This window comes from Panthera uncia, chromosome C2, assembly GCF_023721935.1.
Source record: "Panthera uncia isolate 11264 chromosome C2, Puncia_PCG_1.0, whole genome shotgun sequence".
NCBI lineage: Eukaryota > Metazoa > Chordata > Mammalia > Carnivora > Felidae > Panthera > Panthera uncia.
This window is the reverse complement of record NC_064810.1, coordinates 18332345-18351994: the sequence shown is the minus strand read 5'-3', so window position 1 is coordinate 18351994 and position 19650 is coordinate 18332345. Positions and strand designations below refer to the sequence as shown.

Here is a 19650-nt window from a genome sequence, read left to right as displayed (position 1 = left end):
TTCTTTTAAGATTCACAGCTTTCTGTTTAAATAAGGTCATCATAGAAGACCACACATTTTTGATATTTTTACTTAAATAAAAGCAAGCCTAGAAGTAAATAGAACCAGAGGAAGCAAGGTAGCTAGAAGACATCACTTAAAATCGCAGAAATAAAGATTCAGGTATCAAGAAGTAGCATCTATTTATTAATTTACTAAAACTAATCCCCTCGATAATTTGTTTGGCCTTCATAGTTTTTCCCATTCAGTCAATCCTCTCTTTCTTAGTATCTGGGACACTTTTTTTTTTTTCCTATTCGTATGTATACATATACAAGTTCTGAAGAAATTGATCACGTTTCTGAAGTTCACCGCTGCTACTTTTCCATAGGACTTTTCAAGCGATTTTTGAAAATTTAAGAAATCTTTCTCAAAGGATGTTTTAGCAAATAGGAAACTGGGATTGAGAAGAGGGGAAAACAATTGAGCCCAGGGCTAAATCTTCTGATCTCAGATGAGACTAACATTCGCCTCAAATGAAAGCAGACCTAAGCCTGCTGAAGAAAATAAACTTTCTCAGTAGGCAGTGCAGTGTTTGAAAAGTTCAAAGATGTGATGATGTGGAGGGAACAAAGATTTTCTTTTTCTCTTTTGCCCAGATTTCTCCCTCAACTGGCTTCTAGGGAATAGAAATCGTCATTGTTTTGTCTAAAAAAGGTACTAAAATAGTTCAAAAATCACGAGAAATGCCTGTCACAATCAGAACTTCTCTGAGGGCACTAATTTACCCATTGCTAACGGAGAAAAGAGGCTTTTTCAGAGTGAGCTTTGAAAGTGTCACAGAAAAATGGTTTGGAATCAGAATCACTGGAAAAATAGTCCGCGATCATGCAGCAGGAACGTATGAGATCCTGACTCTTTGAGCTTGGCCAGCTTAGGGTCTTCCCTCCCGATGATCTCTGGAGATCTGGATCCTCCCTTTGGGATCTACAAAACAAAGTTGGGGAAGGAGAGGAGAAACTGGAAAAGGAAGGCAAATAGGGGTGACAGTGGGGTTCAGAGGACTATGGCACATATTCTGGTATGTGACAGACATATATGGAAAAGGGAAAAGGGAGATACTTAAAAAGATTGCTTGGACCCCTTCATTTTTTTTATTACTATACAAGCAAAAGTGATATTATGAGATCATTCTTTGGTGACCTGATGCCTCCCTAAGACTGAGCCACATAAGTCTGCTGTATATAAATATATTTACAACTGTGGGGGCACCTGGCTGGCTTAGTCGATGGAGTGTGTGACTTTTGATCTTGGGGTTGTGAGTTCAAGCCCTATGTTGGGTGCAGAGTTTACTTAAAAATAAAAATCTTTTAAAATATATATATATATGTATACATATATATATATTTGTGTATATATATGTGTGTATATATATGTATATATATATATATATATATATATATATTTACAAATGCCAATAAAAAGGACCAGCTCAATTCTACATTCTTCTCATAGACACCACCTTTGCTGACTTGCCTAACAAAGATGTTTGCAATTTAGAGATATAGAACCTGAATAGTTATACAGTGTTAGACAGGAGAGCTAGACATTTGAGGGCTGTAGGTTTCTGAGAGTTTTAATTTCACAGTTATATTTGCTGTCCAGGCTTCTAAGAGAGAGAAAAAGAAAGAAAGTTATCCAAAATAGCATGTATTCCTTAGGAGTGATGAAACCGAACACAGGGAAGATTAATTTACATGCCAATGTACATATAGATGGATAAATCAAAGATGGCATGTTTTAGGAAACATTTTTTCTTCCTTCCCAGAAATGTAGTAAATTATTTCATAGTTAAGAAATTCTAGGGGCGCCTGGATGGCTCAGTCGGTTAAGCGTCCAACTTCAGCTCAGGTCATGATCTCACGGTTTGTGGGTTCCAGCCCTGCATCGGGCTCTCTGCTGACAGCTCGGAGCCTGGAGCCTGGTTCGGATTCTGTGCCTCCCTCTCTCTCTGCCCCTCCCCCACTCATGCTCTCTCTCTCTGTCTCTCTCTCTCTCTTTCTCCCTATCCCTCTCTCTCTGTCTCAAAAATAAATATAAAAAAAAGTTTTGGGGTGCCTGGGTGGCTCAGTCGGTTAGACGACTGCAGCCCAGGTCATGATCTCGTGGTTCGTGGGTTCGAGCCCCGCGTCATGTTTTGTGCTGACCACTCAGAGCCTGGAGCCTGCTTCAGATTCTGTCTCCCTTGCTCTCTGCCCTTCCCCCACCCGTGCGCGCGCGCGCGCGCGTTCTCTCTCTCTCTCTCTCTCTCTCTCTCTCGAAAATAAACATTAAAAAAAAATTTTAATTCCTGGTTCTACTACTTTGCTGTTGAAGTCTTAATCATGCCTACCACACCAAGTCGTTTTGAATGTTGAATTGTATCAAATAAAAAAAAAAGTAAAAGCTCTTTTTAAAATGAAAATTTCTGTGTAGGTTTATGAAAGTGATGATACACCATCATCATCATCATCATCATATTATTATTATTATTATTATTATTAGATCACATGAGCCACCATAACTAGTCAGTCATTTCAATCCTATAGACCAATCGTGGAAAAACATTGAAATGTTTGGGGAAAAAATAAAGATATTCTGCTTGCATTTTTCATCAAAATTGTGCATATAAAATTTATATGCAGTATATATTATATATGTTTCATAGTACAAAATACGTTAAATGACCTATTTCTATATGATATAGGTATAATCAAGGGATAAGTTTGTAAAGCAACTTAAACCCTTAAACAATTAGCTTTTATCTTAAAGGGACACTATCTTAGTCAGTATATTGCATATTAAGCTAAATTAAGGGCAAAAACATCTGTTTAACAATCAGGCTTTGTTAAGAGATTGTGTTGTCTGTCATGGAGCCCTAATAGATTCATGGGTTTGGCTTTGTGAAAGAAAAGCAGAAAAGCACAGTACAAAAAAATGGAAGGGACATACAAGGTTTGGCTTCGTTTTTCTTATTTTGATACTTTAACACCTATGTGTTATGAATGTGTGAAGCAGTCATCAAACTTTAGGCCATTTTTCCTTATTGTTCCATTCCATTCAGATAGTTGCAAGTGGCCTTTGGTGCTGTTTTAATTGTCTTATCTGTTTTAATCTTTCAGATCATAAGGCCTATGGATCGTCTGCCCCAAAAGGCCATCAAGTAGTCACAGCAATAGAGTATCAAGGTAGAGTAACTTACTGATTTTCACGGGCTGGGTTGTTTACCTCAAAAGTATGATGCGTATGATGTTATCTTTCTATTTGTTGGGACCCTTTGCCTTGCCTCATACTGACCCTTCCTTCCAACATGCCACTCTGTGCTATTTCCACTTGAGAATTCTTTCTCCACCTCCTCAATGGAAATTTTGGACATTTGATGAAAGACCTGATGTACAAAGAAGGCCTCTTGTTGGGTAAATTATCTGCAACAAAACAAATCTAATTTGTGAAACTGGTAGATCTTGCAAAGATCTGGAGGTCTTGCAAAGTTTCCAGCCAGCTGGATATGGCAAATGGAAATTAACACTGCAAACCCCACTCTACTTAACGTATTTAAGATGACATTAATATAGCCTATTTGGGGGTACCATTTTGTTATGATTTTGTCCTGTCAAGTACATTTATAACAGGGAGTTGGTGTTTCATGGGTATAAAGTTTCGCTTTTGCAAGATAAAAAGTTCTAGAGATTGGTTGCTTAACAATGTGAATGTACTTAACACTACTGAAAAATTAAAAATCATTAAGGTGGCAAAAAGTTAAAGGTTATTAAGATGGCAGAGGTTATGTGTATTTAACCACAATTAAAAAAAAATTTCAAAGCTCTAATAACCAAGAAAAACTTTTTAAGGGCTTTATAAGTTTACTTCAAATATTGACTACCTGCTACTTTTCTGAAGGCTCTTTTGCCTAGAACACAATAATACTAGGCAGACAGAAGAATTACTATTTCCTGAGTGTGCTGCTTGTTTAGGCCCGAGATTGTAAACATTTAAGAAACAAGTTTCAAATGTGTCTGATCCCTCTTCTTCAGGCACGTCTTAGGTTCCTGGAGTGTAGAGAGGCAGGTTTGAAGGAAAGAGACAGAGATTGAAGAAGAGAACTGGGTGGGGAGGAACTAAGTAGATTAGTATTTAACTAGTACTTGCACAGTGCCTGGCACATAGTGTTACCTAAGCTTGTGCAGTAAAAATGTGCTATCGTAACCACCAGCCTGCCATTCAAAAGTAACACATCAGTTGATAACAAACCACTTAAATAACTATTTCAGTCAACTGAGTTCTTTCAAAAGTCCTAATATTTTATGTGATTAAGCTAACAAAACACTTCTTCTTTATCATGAATTAGTTTTAAGTGGAAAGAAGTGGGAAGAGCAAATTAATGATTGGGGGTAAGTTAGGGCTTTGGAGGATAAACAGGGCTGGACAAGATGTCAAAAAGTTGACAAGAAAGGCCAAAAGGGAAGAGAAGATGGGCCAGGACTCTGTGAGGGACAAAGGAAGTGAACCGTCCTACTTTGTACTTTCCTGGAGGTTCTTACTGTTGGAACCAGCTGGGTACCATGAATATATGTCCCTGCCCCCGCTTCTGCCCAGGCCCTATGGCATGATATCTCAGTGAGGTCGCCAAAATTATATTCTTCAGTCTTACATTACTTTTCAACAAATGTACTGAGATGAGGGGGGCCTGGGTGGCTCAATCAGTTAGGCATCCAACTTTTGATCTCGGCTCAGGTCATGATCTCACAGTTCGTGAGTTCAAGCCCTGTGTTGGGCTCTGCACTGACAGTGTGGAGCCTGCTTGGGATTCTCTCTCTCCCTTTCTCTCTGCCCCTTGCCTGCTCCCTTCCTGTCTCTCTTTCTCTCTCTCTCATAAATAAACTTAAAATGTATTGAGGTGAAATTCACATTCGAATGAGTGATTCAGTAGCATTTAGTACATGCACAATGTTGTGTAACAACCACTTCTGTCTAGTTGCAAAAATTTCCATCGCTCCAAATAAAATCTTGTACTATTTACATTACTTTTTAATGCGTGTTCTATTTTCAATATAAAAAATCCTTCTATGATGTATTGCAATCAAATGTTAGTCTTACCCCCAAGTAAGCATTTTCTATTGTTTTGTTTCCCCTTTGCTCCTTTTACTTAAGAATTGTACTTTGATTCGATTTCATATGTGCTCCAGTCATTCCAATCTAGCTCTCCTTAAAGGCAAAAATAAATTTCTATCTTCATCCACATTTTAGTTGCAGGATATCTTATGCAGTAACTTAATTTCAGTTCAAGTCTAAAATATTTTGTAATTTATGTCTCTGTGTAGGTACTTTCCACCTCATTCATTTTTTGTTTCTTGTCTCTCCGATGTCAACAAATCATGAATTAATTCCTTCTTTTCGGTACTGCTGTTTTGTGTCACTTCCCATAGCGGTGCCAAGAACAGAGCAAGACTGAAGTGAGGGCAGCTTTGCTAGGCTTATAAATTATATAAGCAGCCTTTATGCAGAGTGTCCAATCCTGAGAGCTATAAATCAGTTTAATAGAACGCCTTTTTCTCACAGAAGTAATTTCTTCATAAGTCTTCAGAACTGCTTTGGTAGCATCGATTCTGTTTTTGCGTTACATCAGATTCTGATGATTCTTTTTTTTTTTTTTTTTTTTTTCAACGTTTTTTATTTATTTTTGGGACAGAGAGAGACAGAGCATGAACGGGGGAGGGGCAGAGAGAGAGGGAGACACAGAATCGGAAACAGGCTCCAGGCTCCGAGCCATCAGCCCAGAGCCTGACGCGGGGCTCGAACTCACGGACCGCGAGATCGTGACCTGGCTGAAGTCGGACGCTTAACCGACTGCGCCACCCAGGCGCCCCTGATGATTCTTTAACTTGAGCACAGAGAATAAAGTCAGAAGATAAGTGGCAGTACAGAATCCTAGAAAAACTAAAACCCACAGTGCTTTCTATCGATGTGATTCCTAAAAGTGGCTGTTTTGCTACATGAAAATAGTTATTGCTAATAGTTCTTCTAAACAAAGAAATCTCTTTCCTCGAATCAAGAGAGACATGTTTTTGGAAATGAAATGATCATCTTATTTAAAAAACATGGTACAGACTGTTAAAAACTGAGAACAAACTGAGGGTTGATGGGGGGTGGGAGGGAGGGGAGGGTGGGTGATGGGTATTGAGGAGGGCACCTTTTGGGATGAGCACTGGGTGTTGTATGGAAACCAATTTGACAATAAATTTCATATATTAAAAAAAATAAAATAAAAAAAATAAAAAACATGGTACATTTGTATGCTTCAGTATGCCTTGCTTTGGGAAAATATGATTTATGTCTGTATCCTATTTTTTGCTGTCTACAACTGAGATAACATTTTAGTTCAAATTCGAGTGATTTTTTTAGGTAAATTTGGGTTGTAGAAAGCGTGGGTTTCTATCACGTCAAGGCGTACTTCAACTACAATGACAAGACGTTTCTCGTGAGTGAAAGCAGTTATAACCATTGAGGGGGCACCTGCTGTGTACCAACTATAGAAGTATATTACCTCAAGCATATTAGTATATATAAGTACATACCCAAGTGTATAAGTATTTTACCTCATGTAATCTTCACAATAACTTCATAAGAGGAATACCATCATTTTTTTTCCTTTATACAAATGCGAATATAACGTTCAAAAAGAGTTAAGTAATTTGCCCAACATCGCACACATTGTATATGGGAGAGCTCCAACTCCAAAGTCCGTGCCTTAAACTACTACATTAGGGTTTAATAACCCTGAGGGCTACCTACAGAATTACTCTGATCGTAAGTGCTGTATTTTAGCTGCAAAGAGAGAGGAGAGTCTGTGGTAGTTAGCTTCTCCATTCATTTGGTTCTTTATCCTCAGATGTTGACGCCATGGTTCCATTTGACTTACTGTTTCTCACAGTTCTGGAGGTCATGGTGTTGGCACCTTCAGATCTAGGCACCGGCCATTGCCTTGCTTGGAATACTCCCGAAGAAACACATGATGAATTCCAGTTTCGAATTCTAGGAAATTTGTATTTAAATTCTCAAGAATTCTAATTTCTTTTTTTAAGTCTTTGGTCAAATGTCACTCTCTAATTGAGTTGAACTCTGACTACTCCATTTCTCTTTTTCTTTTTACTGCACCCCAACATTCCTGATCTACTCAATTTTATTTCCACAGCACTCAGTCTCTATTCTGATTTACTCTACTTTATTTCCATAGCGCTCCTTGCCTCCTAATGTGGTATTTAATTCACTTTATGATACTTCTTACGTACCTGACTCCCCCTGCAAATTGCAAGACCCAAAAGAACAGGTATCTTTGTTTTGCTCACTGATATAGGTCAGGAACAAAGGTGGACACCCAGTAAGTACTCAATAGTTGGACCAATTGGAGAGAACATTCCTCCACATCTTACATGGTCATTGGAGTGAAGCTGGAGTGGTGTCAGTGTATTTAGGCAATCCATTGGTTTCATTTTTGAATATAGTTTCTGCAGAGGTTTTCCATGGAGCAGCGAGGAGACAAGTCAGATCTTCTTGGTAAAAAGAGCCGTGTGTGTGTATGTGTGCGTGTGTGTCTAGTTAAGTATATGAAATATATGAGCAGTGTGACTGAATACAAATTTATTCCTAAGATGTAGGCGTGTGGGCTAAAAATGAGTGTGGGTGTGTGTTTAATTGTTGGAAACTCAACAAAATACGGGAAGGAAACCTATCTAAAACTCAAGACTCCGGAAAGTCACCACCCATTCTCCTTAATCAACAGAACAGAACCGTGTTTCCTCAGACAAGTCCCTCAGCACACATTTGTCTTTGTGGCATAGTTGTAAACATGCCTGTAAAACGATGTCTCTTCGTAATGTAAACCTGCTCTAAAAACTTCAGGCATTCTTGATAGCAAATTTTGTGGGCTTCCCCCCCCCCCCGCCTTTCTTTTCTCTGTTCTGTTTTCTTTTTTCCATTACCTTTTATCCTAACAACATGTGTAAAACTAAAAGAAAAATTAGAAGCTACATATAACAAAAAGTCATAATCCTATCTCACAAAAATCACCGCTGGGTTAATATTTTCATACATATTCCTACAGGCTTTTTGTCCATATTTGTGTGCATATTAATAAACCTGGGATAGTACAAGAATTGCTTTCTAATCTACCATATCATATAATATCCTGAATTCTTTTTTAAAATGGCATTCAATCTCCTACATCAAAATCAGAGATATGGAAAGGATTTTAACATAATGTCTCTTCTAGTCAAAGATTGGTGTTTTGGGGTCAAACTAGATGCATCGTGGGGGAAAAAAATCTCAGAAATATGAAGGTGACACTCTAGATTGCCTGATTGAAATGTGCCTTAAAAATATTTACAAGCAGAGTTTCCTTTGGTAACTCAAAGCAGACACAGGATTTCTCCCCACCTTGGTGATCTTGTTTGGACAGTTAAGCGGGGGTTCCTTCAAGGTTCCAGGAATTCTTTAAAGATGTGACTGCAGTAAATTTCCTGTAATAAAGTAACTGAAATGAACTACAGGGAGGCAGTTAAACTTGATGCCAAGACTGAATCTTTTCGTAATTTATCTGGATAAAGAATAGGAATGCATGATTTAGTAGAAGTCCATACTGGGTTTGTATTAATACATCCATAGAGAGGGTTATCAAAAAAGGAACCTGAATGAGATTGTAGCTTGTTGATGGAATGTTTGTGGACTCCACAGGCTGGGCTGGGAGCCTTTCTTAGGCACTAGGTGTGAAGCACCCTCTCTGTTAACCTCCATGGCACTCATGGCACTTATCACAATGGATCAAAATTACATGATCTTGTTTGCCTCTTCTACCAAACTGTAACCTTGATGACTGAGACTGGGAATAGTGAGAGAAATCGTTGACCATGACTGCCATTTTCACATTACTTACTATGTCCAGGCATGTGTGTTTTGCATATATTATTGTATTTGAGGACTCACTTCAACTCTAGGAAATACGGTCTCATTTTACAGATGGTAACCGAGGCTCAAGAAGTAGGGTGAGTAACATAGTGTCGTGCAATTATTATGGAGAAGAGCTGTAATGCTCTCAGGTTCATCATGGAGTCTGTTGAAGTGATTTATGAGCGAATGAATGAATGAATGGGAATAGCTGAAGGCTGTTTAACAATTTACTTAAGTAAAATATAAATTCATAGGAACAGTTAGAAAACAAGTATTTTTGTTGTTGTTCCTAGAGGTTATATTAGCCTGCAAATATGCAAAGAAGACCATGTCCTCCAGGTTAGAGTGGAAGAAACTGGGCCGGAGTGTCTCCTTTGTCTACTACCAACAGTCTCTTCAAGGTAAGATGCTGTAGACTTGAGGAGGTGAGAGCAAGAGAACACCAAATGTAGCCCAGATTCTTTAATTTCCAAATAAAAACAGGACAGGGCTAATTATGGACAATGTGGGGGTTTTTATCATTTTATTTTATTTCATTTTATTTCATTTTATTTCATTTTATTTTATTTTATTTTATTTTTATTTTATTTTCATCATGATAACGATACTCTTTAATCCCTATCCCATATTTCCCCCATTCCCCTACCCATCTCCCCTCTGGTAACCATAAGTTTGTTCTCTACAATTAAGAGTCTTTTTCTTGGTTTGTCTCTCTCTCTCTCTCTCTCTGTTGTTTTTTTTTCCCTTTGCTCATTTGTTTCTTAAGTTCCACATATGAGTGAAAATCATACGGCGTTTGTCTTCCTCTGACTGATTTATTTCTTTTAGGGTAATAGCCTCTAGCTCTATCCATGTTATTGCAAATGGCAAGATTTCATTCTTTTTATGGCTGAGTAATATTCCATTTTGTATATATACCTCATCTTCTTTATCCATACATCTATTGATGGACACTTAGGCTGCTTCCATAATTTGACTATTGTAAATTGCGCTGCAATAAACATAGGGGTGTGTGTTACCGCTTTGAATTAGAATTTTTGTATCTTTTGTGTAAATACCCAGGGGTACGATTCCTGGTCCATACGGTAGTTCTATTTTTAATTTTTGAGGAACTTCCATACAGTTTTCCACAATAGCTGCACCAGTTTGCATCCCCACAAGCAGTGTACAAGGGTTCCTTTTTCTCTATAACTTCACCAACACTTGTTGTTTGTTGTGTTTTTGATGTTAGCCATTTGACCGGTATGAAGTGATATCTCATTGTAGTTTTGATTTGCCTTGATGAGGCGTGATGTTGAGCATCTTTCCATGTGTCTTTTGGGCATCTGTATGTCTTCTTGGGAGAAATGTCTGTTCATGTCTTCCGCCCATTTTTTAATTGGATTATTTGTTTTGGGGTATTGAGTCATATCAGTGCTTTATATATTTTGGATCCTAACCCTTTAGCAAATATATAATTTGCAGATATCTTCTTCCATTCCATAGGCTGCCTTTTAATTTTGTTAATTGTTTCCTTCATTGAAAAAACTTTTTATTTTGATGTAGTCCCAATAGTTTATTTTTGCTGTTATTTCTCTTGCCTCAGGAGATCTGTCTAGAAAAATGTTGTTATGACTGCTGTCAGAAAGATTACTGCCTATGCTCTCTTCGAGGATTTTTATGGTTTCAGGTCTCACATTTAGGTTTAATCCATTTTGAGTTTATTTTTGTGTATGGTGAAAGAGAATATGTTTTGTAAGTATGAGATGAAACCAACAATGACTGAGACCTAGAACACAACACCCCCAAAACAGGACAGAGAACAGAAGAAGGCGAAGTCCGTGGAGACCCTGGACCCTTCATGTCTCAGCTCATTTGTAAAGGATGTAAAATGCAATTGTTCTTGCTGGCTCAGTAGATTAGACTCTTGAGAGAAAGGAGGAAGGGATGGTGTGGAAGTGAGGTGGAGGGTCATTGCTCAGTCGTTGTCATGTTACCCTATGTCCATATCACCGTCTAGAAAGCTAGGCCATCACTAACAAGCCTAAGGAGTTAAGACTTAGGCTTATGGGGAGGGGAGCGGGTAGAGGGTAAATACAACTACCTTTAACTGGCGCTTTATTTTTTTTTATTTGTTTTTTAGTGTTTATTTATTTTTGAGAGACAGAGAGACAGAGTGTGAGCGGTAGAGGGCCAGAGAAAGAGAGAGGGAGACACAGAATCCGAAGCATGCTCCAGGCTCTGAGCTGTGAGCACAGAGCCTGATGCGGGGCTCAAACCCACAAACCGTGAGATCATGACCTGAGCTGAAGTCAGACGCTTAACTGACTGAGCCACCCAGGCGCCCCTAGTGGGGCTTTATTTTTAATTTTTAATTTATTATACACTTCTTTCCACTTCCTGTTTTTCCTGTTGAATATGTAATGAGCTTTTAAAGCATTGATAATAATAGATGACATGCTAAAATAATTTGCCTCAAAAAATAAAATAAAATAAAATAAAATAATTTGCCTCAAAATAATTCAGTGCTTAGAGGCACAAATAGAATAAAAGCGAGGTGACTTGAGGAAGGTAGTATAGGGAAAGTTAGTTGCATTCTTATTAACGTCATTGTCTTCTTTTTCTAAAAGGTGATTTTAAATATCGAGCCGAGATGATAGATTTCAGTATACGGATCAAAAATGTTACAAGAAATGATGCTGGGAAATATCGTTGTGAAATTAGTGCCCCATCTAAGAAAGGCCAAAACCTGGAAGAAGATACGGTTACTCTGGAAGTACTAGGTATGATGCGCTTGTATCTGTGGGATTACTGTTGTCCACCCTCCCTCCCTCATCCCCCAGCCCTGGGGCAATGAGGCAACCTGGGGCCCCAGTCAGGAAAGTTCTAGAAATCAGCACCTTTCCTGCAAAATCTTGGCTGTATCTCCTCTTCACCTCATTTGCTGCTGAAATTTTACTCTGACTAATTTTTTCTGACAAGATCTCTTATCATTTAAGATTAAGGTGAATCTTAATGGCCCTATCCTGTACATAGGAGCAGTTCCCCTAAGAGTTTATTTTTCAGTACCTTTCAGTATATGTGGTATATCTCTTACCACATAAAATCCTATCACATGAGATGATGGAAAAGCAATAAAATGAAAAAGTAGGCCAGAGAAAGAGTTAGAGGTTATTTGGTAAAGAGGGGAAATTTACCGTGCATTTGCCGTGCATTTACCGTGCAACTAGTATGTGTTAGGCTCTTTCACATATGTAATTTTACTTAATCTTCACTGACAACTTCAGTTTTATAGATGAGAAAACAGAAGCTAAATGATTTCCCAAGTCTACACAGCCAATAAGTGTCTGGACCAGGATTCGGACCCTGGTGGAATTAACTCCAAAGCCAATATATTTAGTTACTCTGAGACTGATCGATAGATCCTAATAGCTCATGCCGACAGTTAGTGGAGGAACATGGTCTTTTCTTCTCCATAGATATTAATATAAACTGTTGATCATAGAGAGTCAAATAACTCCTCTTCCTTTTTCTATACAACCCAGGGTCTTCCTAAAATGCTAGCGATGCACCAGTATAGTAGAAATTTAATTCAGAAAACCTTGCAGGAGATTCAGCTGGTACATCAGTCTTCCATTGCTACAGAACAAATGATCACAAGCCTAGCAGCTTAAAACACCAGCCACTTATGAGCTCACAGTTCTGTAGCTCAGAGAAGTCCAGGAGGTAAGGCTGTGCTCTCTGCCTAGGGTATCATAAGGATGAAATCAGGGAGTCAGCTGGGCTGAGTTCTTGCCTGGAGGCTCCGCAGAGATGCCCACTGCCAAGCTCACTATTGTTGGCAGATTTCAGTTCCTGTGGCTGCACTACTGAAGTCTCCATTCCATGCTGGCTGTGAGCTGAGGGCCACACTCGGCTCCTGGAGGCGCCACGTCTCTTGCCACGTGGCCCTCTCCACCTAGAGTCCGACAAAAGCATGTTGAATCCTTCCTGTGCTTTGAATCTCTGACTTTCCCTTCTGTGACCGACCAGAGAAAATGACTTTTCAAGGGGTCATGCAATTAGGTCAGACGCATCTATGTTATCTCCCTATTTTAAAAGACAGTAGATCTGGGACCTTAGTTACAGCTCCAAAATCTCTTCGAAGTAGTACCTAGATTAGTGTTTATGGTCTAGAATCAGGTCCAGAAATGGCATATATCACTTTTCCCACACGCCATTGGCCAGAACTCATGCATGTGACTCCATCTGGCTGCAAGGGGCCTGGCAAACGTGGTCTAGCTGTGTCCCCATGAAGAAAGGAAAGGGATCTCTTGAACAAGTAGCCAGTCTCTATCCCAGGGGTCCAATAAACCCATCTTTACCTGGCTGTTAAAATTCTTGTTTAGCTTATAAATAACCAGTGCCGTTTGACTTCCATCCTTCAGTGGCTCCAGCAGTACCGTTGTGTAACGTCCCCAGCTCTGCTCTGAGTGGAACTGTGGTAGAGCTGCGATGTCACGACAAAGAAGGGAATCCAGCTCCTGAGTACACGTGGTTTAAAGATGGCGTCAATTTGTTAGAGAATCCGAGACGTGGCCCCCAAGGCAGCAACAGCTCATATACAATGAATACAAAATCTGGGACTCTGGTAAGGTCATGATAAGCATTGGCCTAATAGCAGTCTTGTGTTTGGAGAAGAAAAATTATTAGAACTAAAATGATGGAGAATAGAGGGCTGATAACCATTGCTTAAGTGGAGAGAGGGAGGGGGGTGCCGGACAGATGGCACATGCCCACGGAAGTGATGGAAAAGGAGATGGGAAGGCAATACAAAGAACTAACAATAATAATTTTAACAACTGTCAAAAGGTTCGTTCCTTCAATCTACACGCGCACCGTAACATTTAAATACCAGATCCTCTGGGAAATAATAAAGCATATTGTTGGCTGTGGCTCCTTGAGGAGGGCCACACTCCAGCCCTTGCAGCGTCAGCGGGCTCAGTCAGCAGGTCCGATGAATTTTACACTGAGAACTTGGGCAGAAGACCTGCCGTCACACTTCGCTATATTTACTTTTCAAATTTATTTTTTCTCAGAGCAGGTGATAAAAGCCTCAAGGTGAGTTTGAAATGATATAGATTCACCTTCCCCACTTAGCCTCAACCCTTGAAATATCTTATGATGTCAAAGGGAGGCACCAGGGCAGGACAAGGATGGGTTATTTCCTGAGAAATAAGCAACAAAGACTCCAGTGGATGGATGATAATGACTTCCTTTCAATTACTACTTATGCACCAGTAAATCATTTATGGTTTTAGTCTAACTTGTTGTTAATACTTACCCTTGGCCTTACATTCCTGGTGAATATTTTTATAGTCTGGCTTTGGGGACAGTGAGAGATGATTTCATAAAGTGAAATACACGAGGAGAAGCTTTCTGTCCTATCATGTTGAAGTATACAGAAAAAAAGGGCGATGTGTAGGTGGTGGGTGATGGAAAGGGAGAGAGAAAAGGGAGTTCGTGGATCAAAAGCCTGGTTTTTAGGAACATGTATTGCATGAGGATCTAAGACAATGAGGAGGTGCTCCTTAGAGATTCGTGGCTGTCATGGATGCAGTCCACAGTGACCACTGCAGTATTGAGGATGTGACCAGGAGGGCACCAAAAGAATGATTCTGAGTACCCCTCTCATCCTCTGCACTGGCAGGATCCTTTAAGGTGTTCAGGACCCACTGCATTCCCTCCCTCCTTCCCTTCCTTCCCTCTCTCCCTCCTTGCCTTCCTTCCTTCCTTCCTTCCTTCCTTCCTTCCTTCCTTCCAGAAATTCACAAAGGGAATAAATCCACTAATAAAAACTACGAAGCCTATAATACCAAAGTCTCACCTTTCAGTTATTGTGGCAGAGAGTAGAAGGAGCAAAGGTTAGCCCTTTATTCTTTCAGAATTTTCAAGAATTCTACAACAGAGAAGATTTGTAACCCTGTAAGCTACACCTATTAGGATTTTCCTAGGCCCTAAGCTACTTCCTGGTAGGAGTTCTGGCCCTTTAGAGGAAGTGTTGATTGTTTGCTGCTGCAGCGAACTCACTTATGGCTGAGAAAACTGCATTAGCCCCTTCAGGCCAAGGAGGCCTGCCTTTCCGAGTGGTACGTCCCAGGACTTAGAAATACTGACAAAACGTCATAGTACCATGTGCTGTAAACTTTGAAAAATGCCCACTGCCTTCTTAACCATACCGCCTCCTCAGTATCACAAAACAAAGACACTTCCCCGTATATATTTAAGTCCTTCTCTGGCAAAATAAACAGGAAGCCTGGCTAATTACGCCTGGAAGTCATGGCAGATTTTTGAATTCGCGGTAAAGGTATAAAGGCCTAGGTGGTGAAAAAGGAAAGGCCTACTGATGGCTAAAATTCAAGGGATGCGGTTGCTTTAGGAGTCTACTTAGAGATTTATTGCTTAACATATATGTTTGTTTTCCTTCCGCAAATAGCAATTTAACACTGTTTCAAAACTAGACAGTGGAGAATATTTCTGTGAAGCCCATAATTCCGTGGGACGTCGCAGGTGTCACGCGAAGCGAATGCAAGTAGGTAAGCATGAGATACCGGGAGGAGCAGTGGTTGGCAGCCAGAACGCACGAGTGCTTGGGGAGAAGGAGCAAGGGGTAGGATCGGGCCGAGTGATTGGAAAGATAAGCCAGACGGAGTGTTTAAAATTCGCTTGGACATGACGTGTTGCAAAAAGCACACATTCTGTTCTTAGTTCGTCTCCCAAACGAGCCAAGAATGTTTAGCATTATACTGTTGAAGTTTCTTAATTTTTCAGATAATTGTTTTAAAAATATGCTTGTCCAGGCGGCCTTTTTCAAACAAACACTGTGACTGTTATAAATTGCGCAGGGTCAAGGATTCGGTATGGTGTTGGATTTCTAGCTCCATCACTTCCTAGCTACATATTCTTGGGCAAATTATTTAGCCTCAGCTTCCCCAAGATGGAAGTAGTAACACGCTGTCTTCATAGGGTTATTATGAAGATTCAAATAATCAGTATTTGAGGGGGTGCCTGGCTGGCTCAGTCAGTACAACATGAGACTCTTGATCTTGGGGTCGTGAGTTCAAGTCCCATGTTGGGAGTAGAGCTTACTTTAAAAAAAAACAAAACAGGGGCTCCTGGGTGGCTCAGTCAGTTAAGCGTCTGACTTCGGCTCAGGTCATGATCTCGCGGTCTGTGAGTTCGAGCCCCGCGTCGGGCTCTGTGCTGACAGCTCAGAGCCTGGAGCCTGCTTCCGATTCTGTGTCTCCCTCTCCCTGACCCTCCCCCCGTTCATGCTCTGTCTCTCTCTGTCTCAAAAATAAATAAAATAAACGTTAAAAAAAATTTTTTTTAAACAAAAAAAAACTCAAAGGGTTATTGAAATAGCACTGGCAGATTGTTGGCTATTTTAGTTGTTGTTATCAGATTATTATTGGTAATTTTTTTCAATCTCCTAAAATACAGTGCTTTACTTACCAGAGTAGGCTCTCAAGGCAAACCATAAGAGATCTTACAAAGAACAAACTGAGAGTTGCTGGAGTGTGTGTGTTGGGGGGGGATGAGCTGTATGGGCGATGGGCATTAAGGAGGGCACTTTTGGGATGTACACGGGTGTTATATGTATGTGATGAATCACTACATTCTACTCCCGAAACCATTATCATGCTGTATGTTAACTAACTTTGATTTAAATTTAAAAAAATGAGACATGTTAAATGTAGTCATGAATCCCTATTTGCTATAAAACATACCTGCCATATTTCACAATGTAAGCTTCTTAGAATTCAAAAAATTAGTACTCGGGAATCTTTTCAGATTATATGAGTTCCAGAGCACATATTAACTTTCATTTTATTTTTAATAATTTGGTTCAGTCCTCCCTTTGTGAAAGTCCTGTGTTTTGCAAATGGTTGTGTAATGGAGGGGGGTAGCCGGAGGTCGCACCTGCGGGGTGAAAGGTCACTCAGGAGGGCTGCACCCTGAAGCTGAATACCCATGGCTCCCCTGGGTTCAGGAGCTTGTCTTCATCTTTGTGAGGTCAGAAATTTGCTTTTTCGCTGTGCTCGGAGATATGCAGATACATGCACACTAATTTGTGTTGTTTATGTGCGGTTAAATTCTTGGCATTGTCTTTTAAAGAAAATATGATCTTGTTAGAGGTCAGGATACCCTAACGTATAAGGAACTCAATAGGGTATTCTAATTTCCACAGTGTCTTTTTGAAATTCAGAGATACTTATCATCCACCAAATTCACTCCAAGTGTTGATGGTAATAGTCAAACATAAGTGTTTGCTTAAAATATCAGAAAGCATCCCTCTTGGGGCGCCTGGGTGGCTTAGTCAGTTAAGCGTCCCACTTCAGCCCAGGTCATAGTCTCGCGGTTTGTGAGTTCAAGCCCTGCGTAGAGCTCTGTGCCGACAGCTCAGAGCCTGGAGCCTGCTTTGGATTCTATCTGTCTGTCTCTCTCTCTCTGCCCTGGCCCTGCTCATGCTCTGTCTCTCTCTCTCTTAAAAATAAAAATAAACATTAAAAAAAAAGAAAAAAAAAAAGAAAGTATCCCTCTTAGTGCTGCTTTGGAGTTATCATTAGAAAAATTTATCAGAACATGTTTAAAATGAATGCATTAGTACAGTGTTTCCCCAACTTCATTCATTCACATACTATCCTCATGTTTTTTACGGTAGCCTTATTCCCCCTGCAGTATTACTGTTTTAGTTTTTTTTCTTTACATGGTCCCATTTAATTTCAGTGCCTAATGTAGTCTCACCTTAAGAAATCCTATCTGCGAAGGCATGGTTTTAATGGACTAGTGAATGTTTTTCCCTGGCCTGGAGTAAATACATACTAGATGAAATTCAGTAGTTGGTGTTTTTTTAGTATCATCACTATAATTTCACTAGGATTTTACCATTATCTCCTCTTTCTGGTATAAGTTAGCTTACAAGTTAAAATTTAGTTTGTTTAATGCTCATCCATTGATCCTAGGTGTTTCATGCCCTTGGTTTGGAATGTGTATCTTTTGAAATCCGTAAGAATTCATGAAATCACATATCAAAGGTTTTTTTGGTAAACCATCGGTAGTAACTTGTAACCCCAAACAGAATCTGTTAACTGCTTTAAAGAAGCTCTTTTTGAAGTTCAGAAAGAAGGTAAATCATGGGTCTGGTGATCATTCCCAAGCTGTCCCTGTAAAACTCCCCAAGACCCCACTCCCACTTAGTATTTTAACAGTTTGGCTCCTTTCCTTTCAGTGAGAATAATGATACCTTCCTTTCATACTGGACTTTTTTTTTTTTTTCTCAAAGAAAGAACACAATAGATTTGTGTGTGTTACATTTTCTCGATAGTAAGACATAAGGCGGCTTTAGAACTTGTTCTCAGTCTCGCAGTACATGGCAAATGGCATGAGAACATCTTACCTCTAACTTACAAGACTCCTTCCATTTCACTAAAAAAAAATAAAATAAAATTTATACTGTGTCTTACAGGAGAAGACATTTTTTTTTGTCGTTGTGAGATGTCAAATTCACTGTCAAACTGTAAGACAGATTTTTGTCAGATAATAACCTTGAGGTTGAAAACTCCACAGATACCACATTCTTTACTGCAAAGAAAATAGTAGATACAGTTTGGTTCTAAGGAGTTTCATTTAGTTACCAATTTGCCTTAGATTATGATTATTGTGGATTTTTTCCCCTATTAATTTCATTTTGGCTTCGATTATGAATATTGTAGGGTGCCTGTCAGTTAAGCGTCTGACTTCAGCTCAGGTCATGATCTCACAGTTTGTGAGTTTGAGGCCCACGTCAAGCTCTGCTTGGGATTCTCTCTCTCCCTCTGTCTCACTAAATAAATTTATTTCTCTCTAAATAAATAAATAAATAAACTTAAAAAAAAGAAAAAAAGACTATGAATACTGTGGATATTGCCTCTCTGCTATTTTTATAAAGATTATTTTGTTTTTAAAGTTTATTCATTTATTTTTGAAAGGAAGGGGCAGCGAGAGAGGAGAGAGAAAATCCCAACCAGGCTCCTTGCTGTTAGCACAAAGCCCGACTTTGGGCTCAAACCCACAAACCATGAGATCATGACCTGAGCCAATATCGAGAGTCGGATGCTTAACTGACTGAGCCACCCAGGTGCCCCTCCTCTATTGTTTTAAGTAAATAAATAGCTGGGTCTCATTGACCTCTGAATACTTAAGCAAAATTGAACTGAGTTTATTTTTTAAAATTTTCTTAGAGGGGGAGGGCAGAGAAAGGGAGGGAAACACAGAATTCAAAGCAGGCTCTAGGCTCTGAGCTGCCAGCACAGAGCCCAAAGTGGGGCTTGAACTCATGAACCGTGAGATCATGACCTAAGCCAAAGTCAGATGCTTAACCAACTGAGCCACCAAGGTGCTCCTGAGTTGTTGTTTTGTTTGTTGGTTTAAGATTTTACTTTTAAGTAATCTCTACACCCAACATGGGGCTCGAACTTACAACCCTGAGATCAAGAGTCACATGCTCTACCAATTGAGCCAGCCAGCTGACCCTAAAAATGAATTGAGTTTATACCAAGCAATAATTAATGCTTTCTACTCTGGTCAAATTACTCAGCCTTTCAAAAGGTGTATCCAGTTTTCTTTCTTAAAACAATCAGTTAACATTTCAGAGATATACGAGAAAATTAATAACACTTGGCATTAGAA

The 19650-nt window shown here is 39.5% G+C and overlaps 1 protein-coding gene across 3 annotated transcripts in view; it reads left to right on the top strand.

The window, feature by feature from the left end:
- The window catches only part of JAM2 (junctional adhesion molecule 2), a 59655-nt gene that overhangs the window by 31325 nt on the left and 8680 nt on the right, over nt 1-19650 (top strand). For all 3 annotated transcript variants that reach the window (XR_007457469.1, XM_049629317.1, XM_049629316.1), the window contains exons 2-6: nt 3141-3206; nt 9255-9362; nt 11571-11723; nt 13368-13570; nt 15416-15515. Coding sequence is in view for 2 of the 3 variants with exons in the window: in XM_049629317.1 (XP_049485274.1) it covers nt 3141-3206; nt 9255-9362; nt 11571-11723; nt 13368-13570; nt 15416-15515 (630 nt within the window). In the remaining variant the exon portion in view is untranslated. The remainder of the gene's footprint in view (nt 1-3140; nt 3207-9254; nt 9363-11570; nt 11724-13367; nt 13571-15415; nt 15516-19650) is intronic.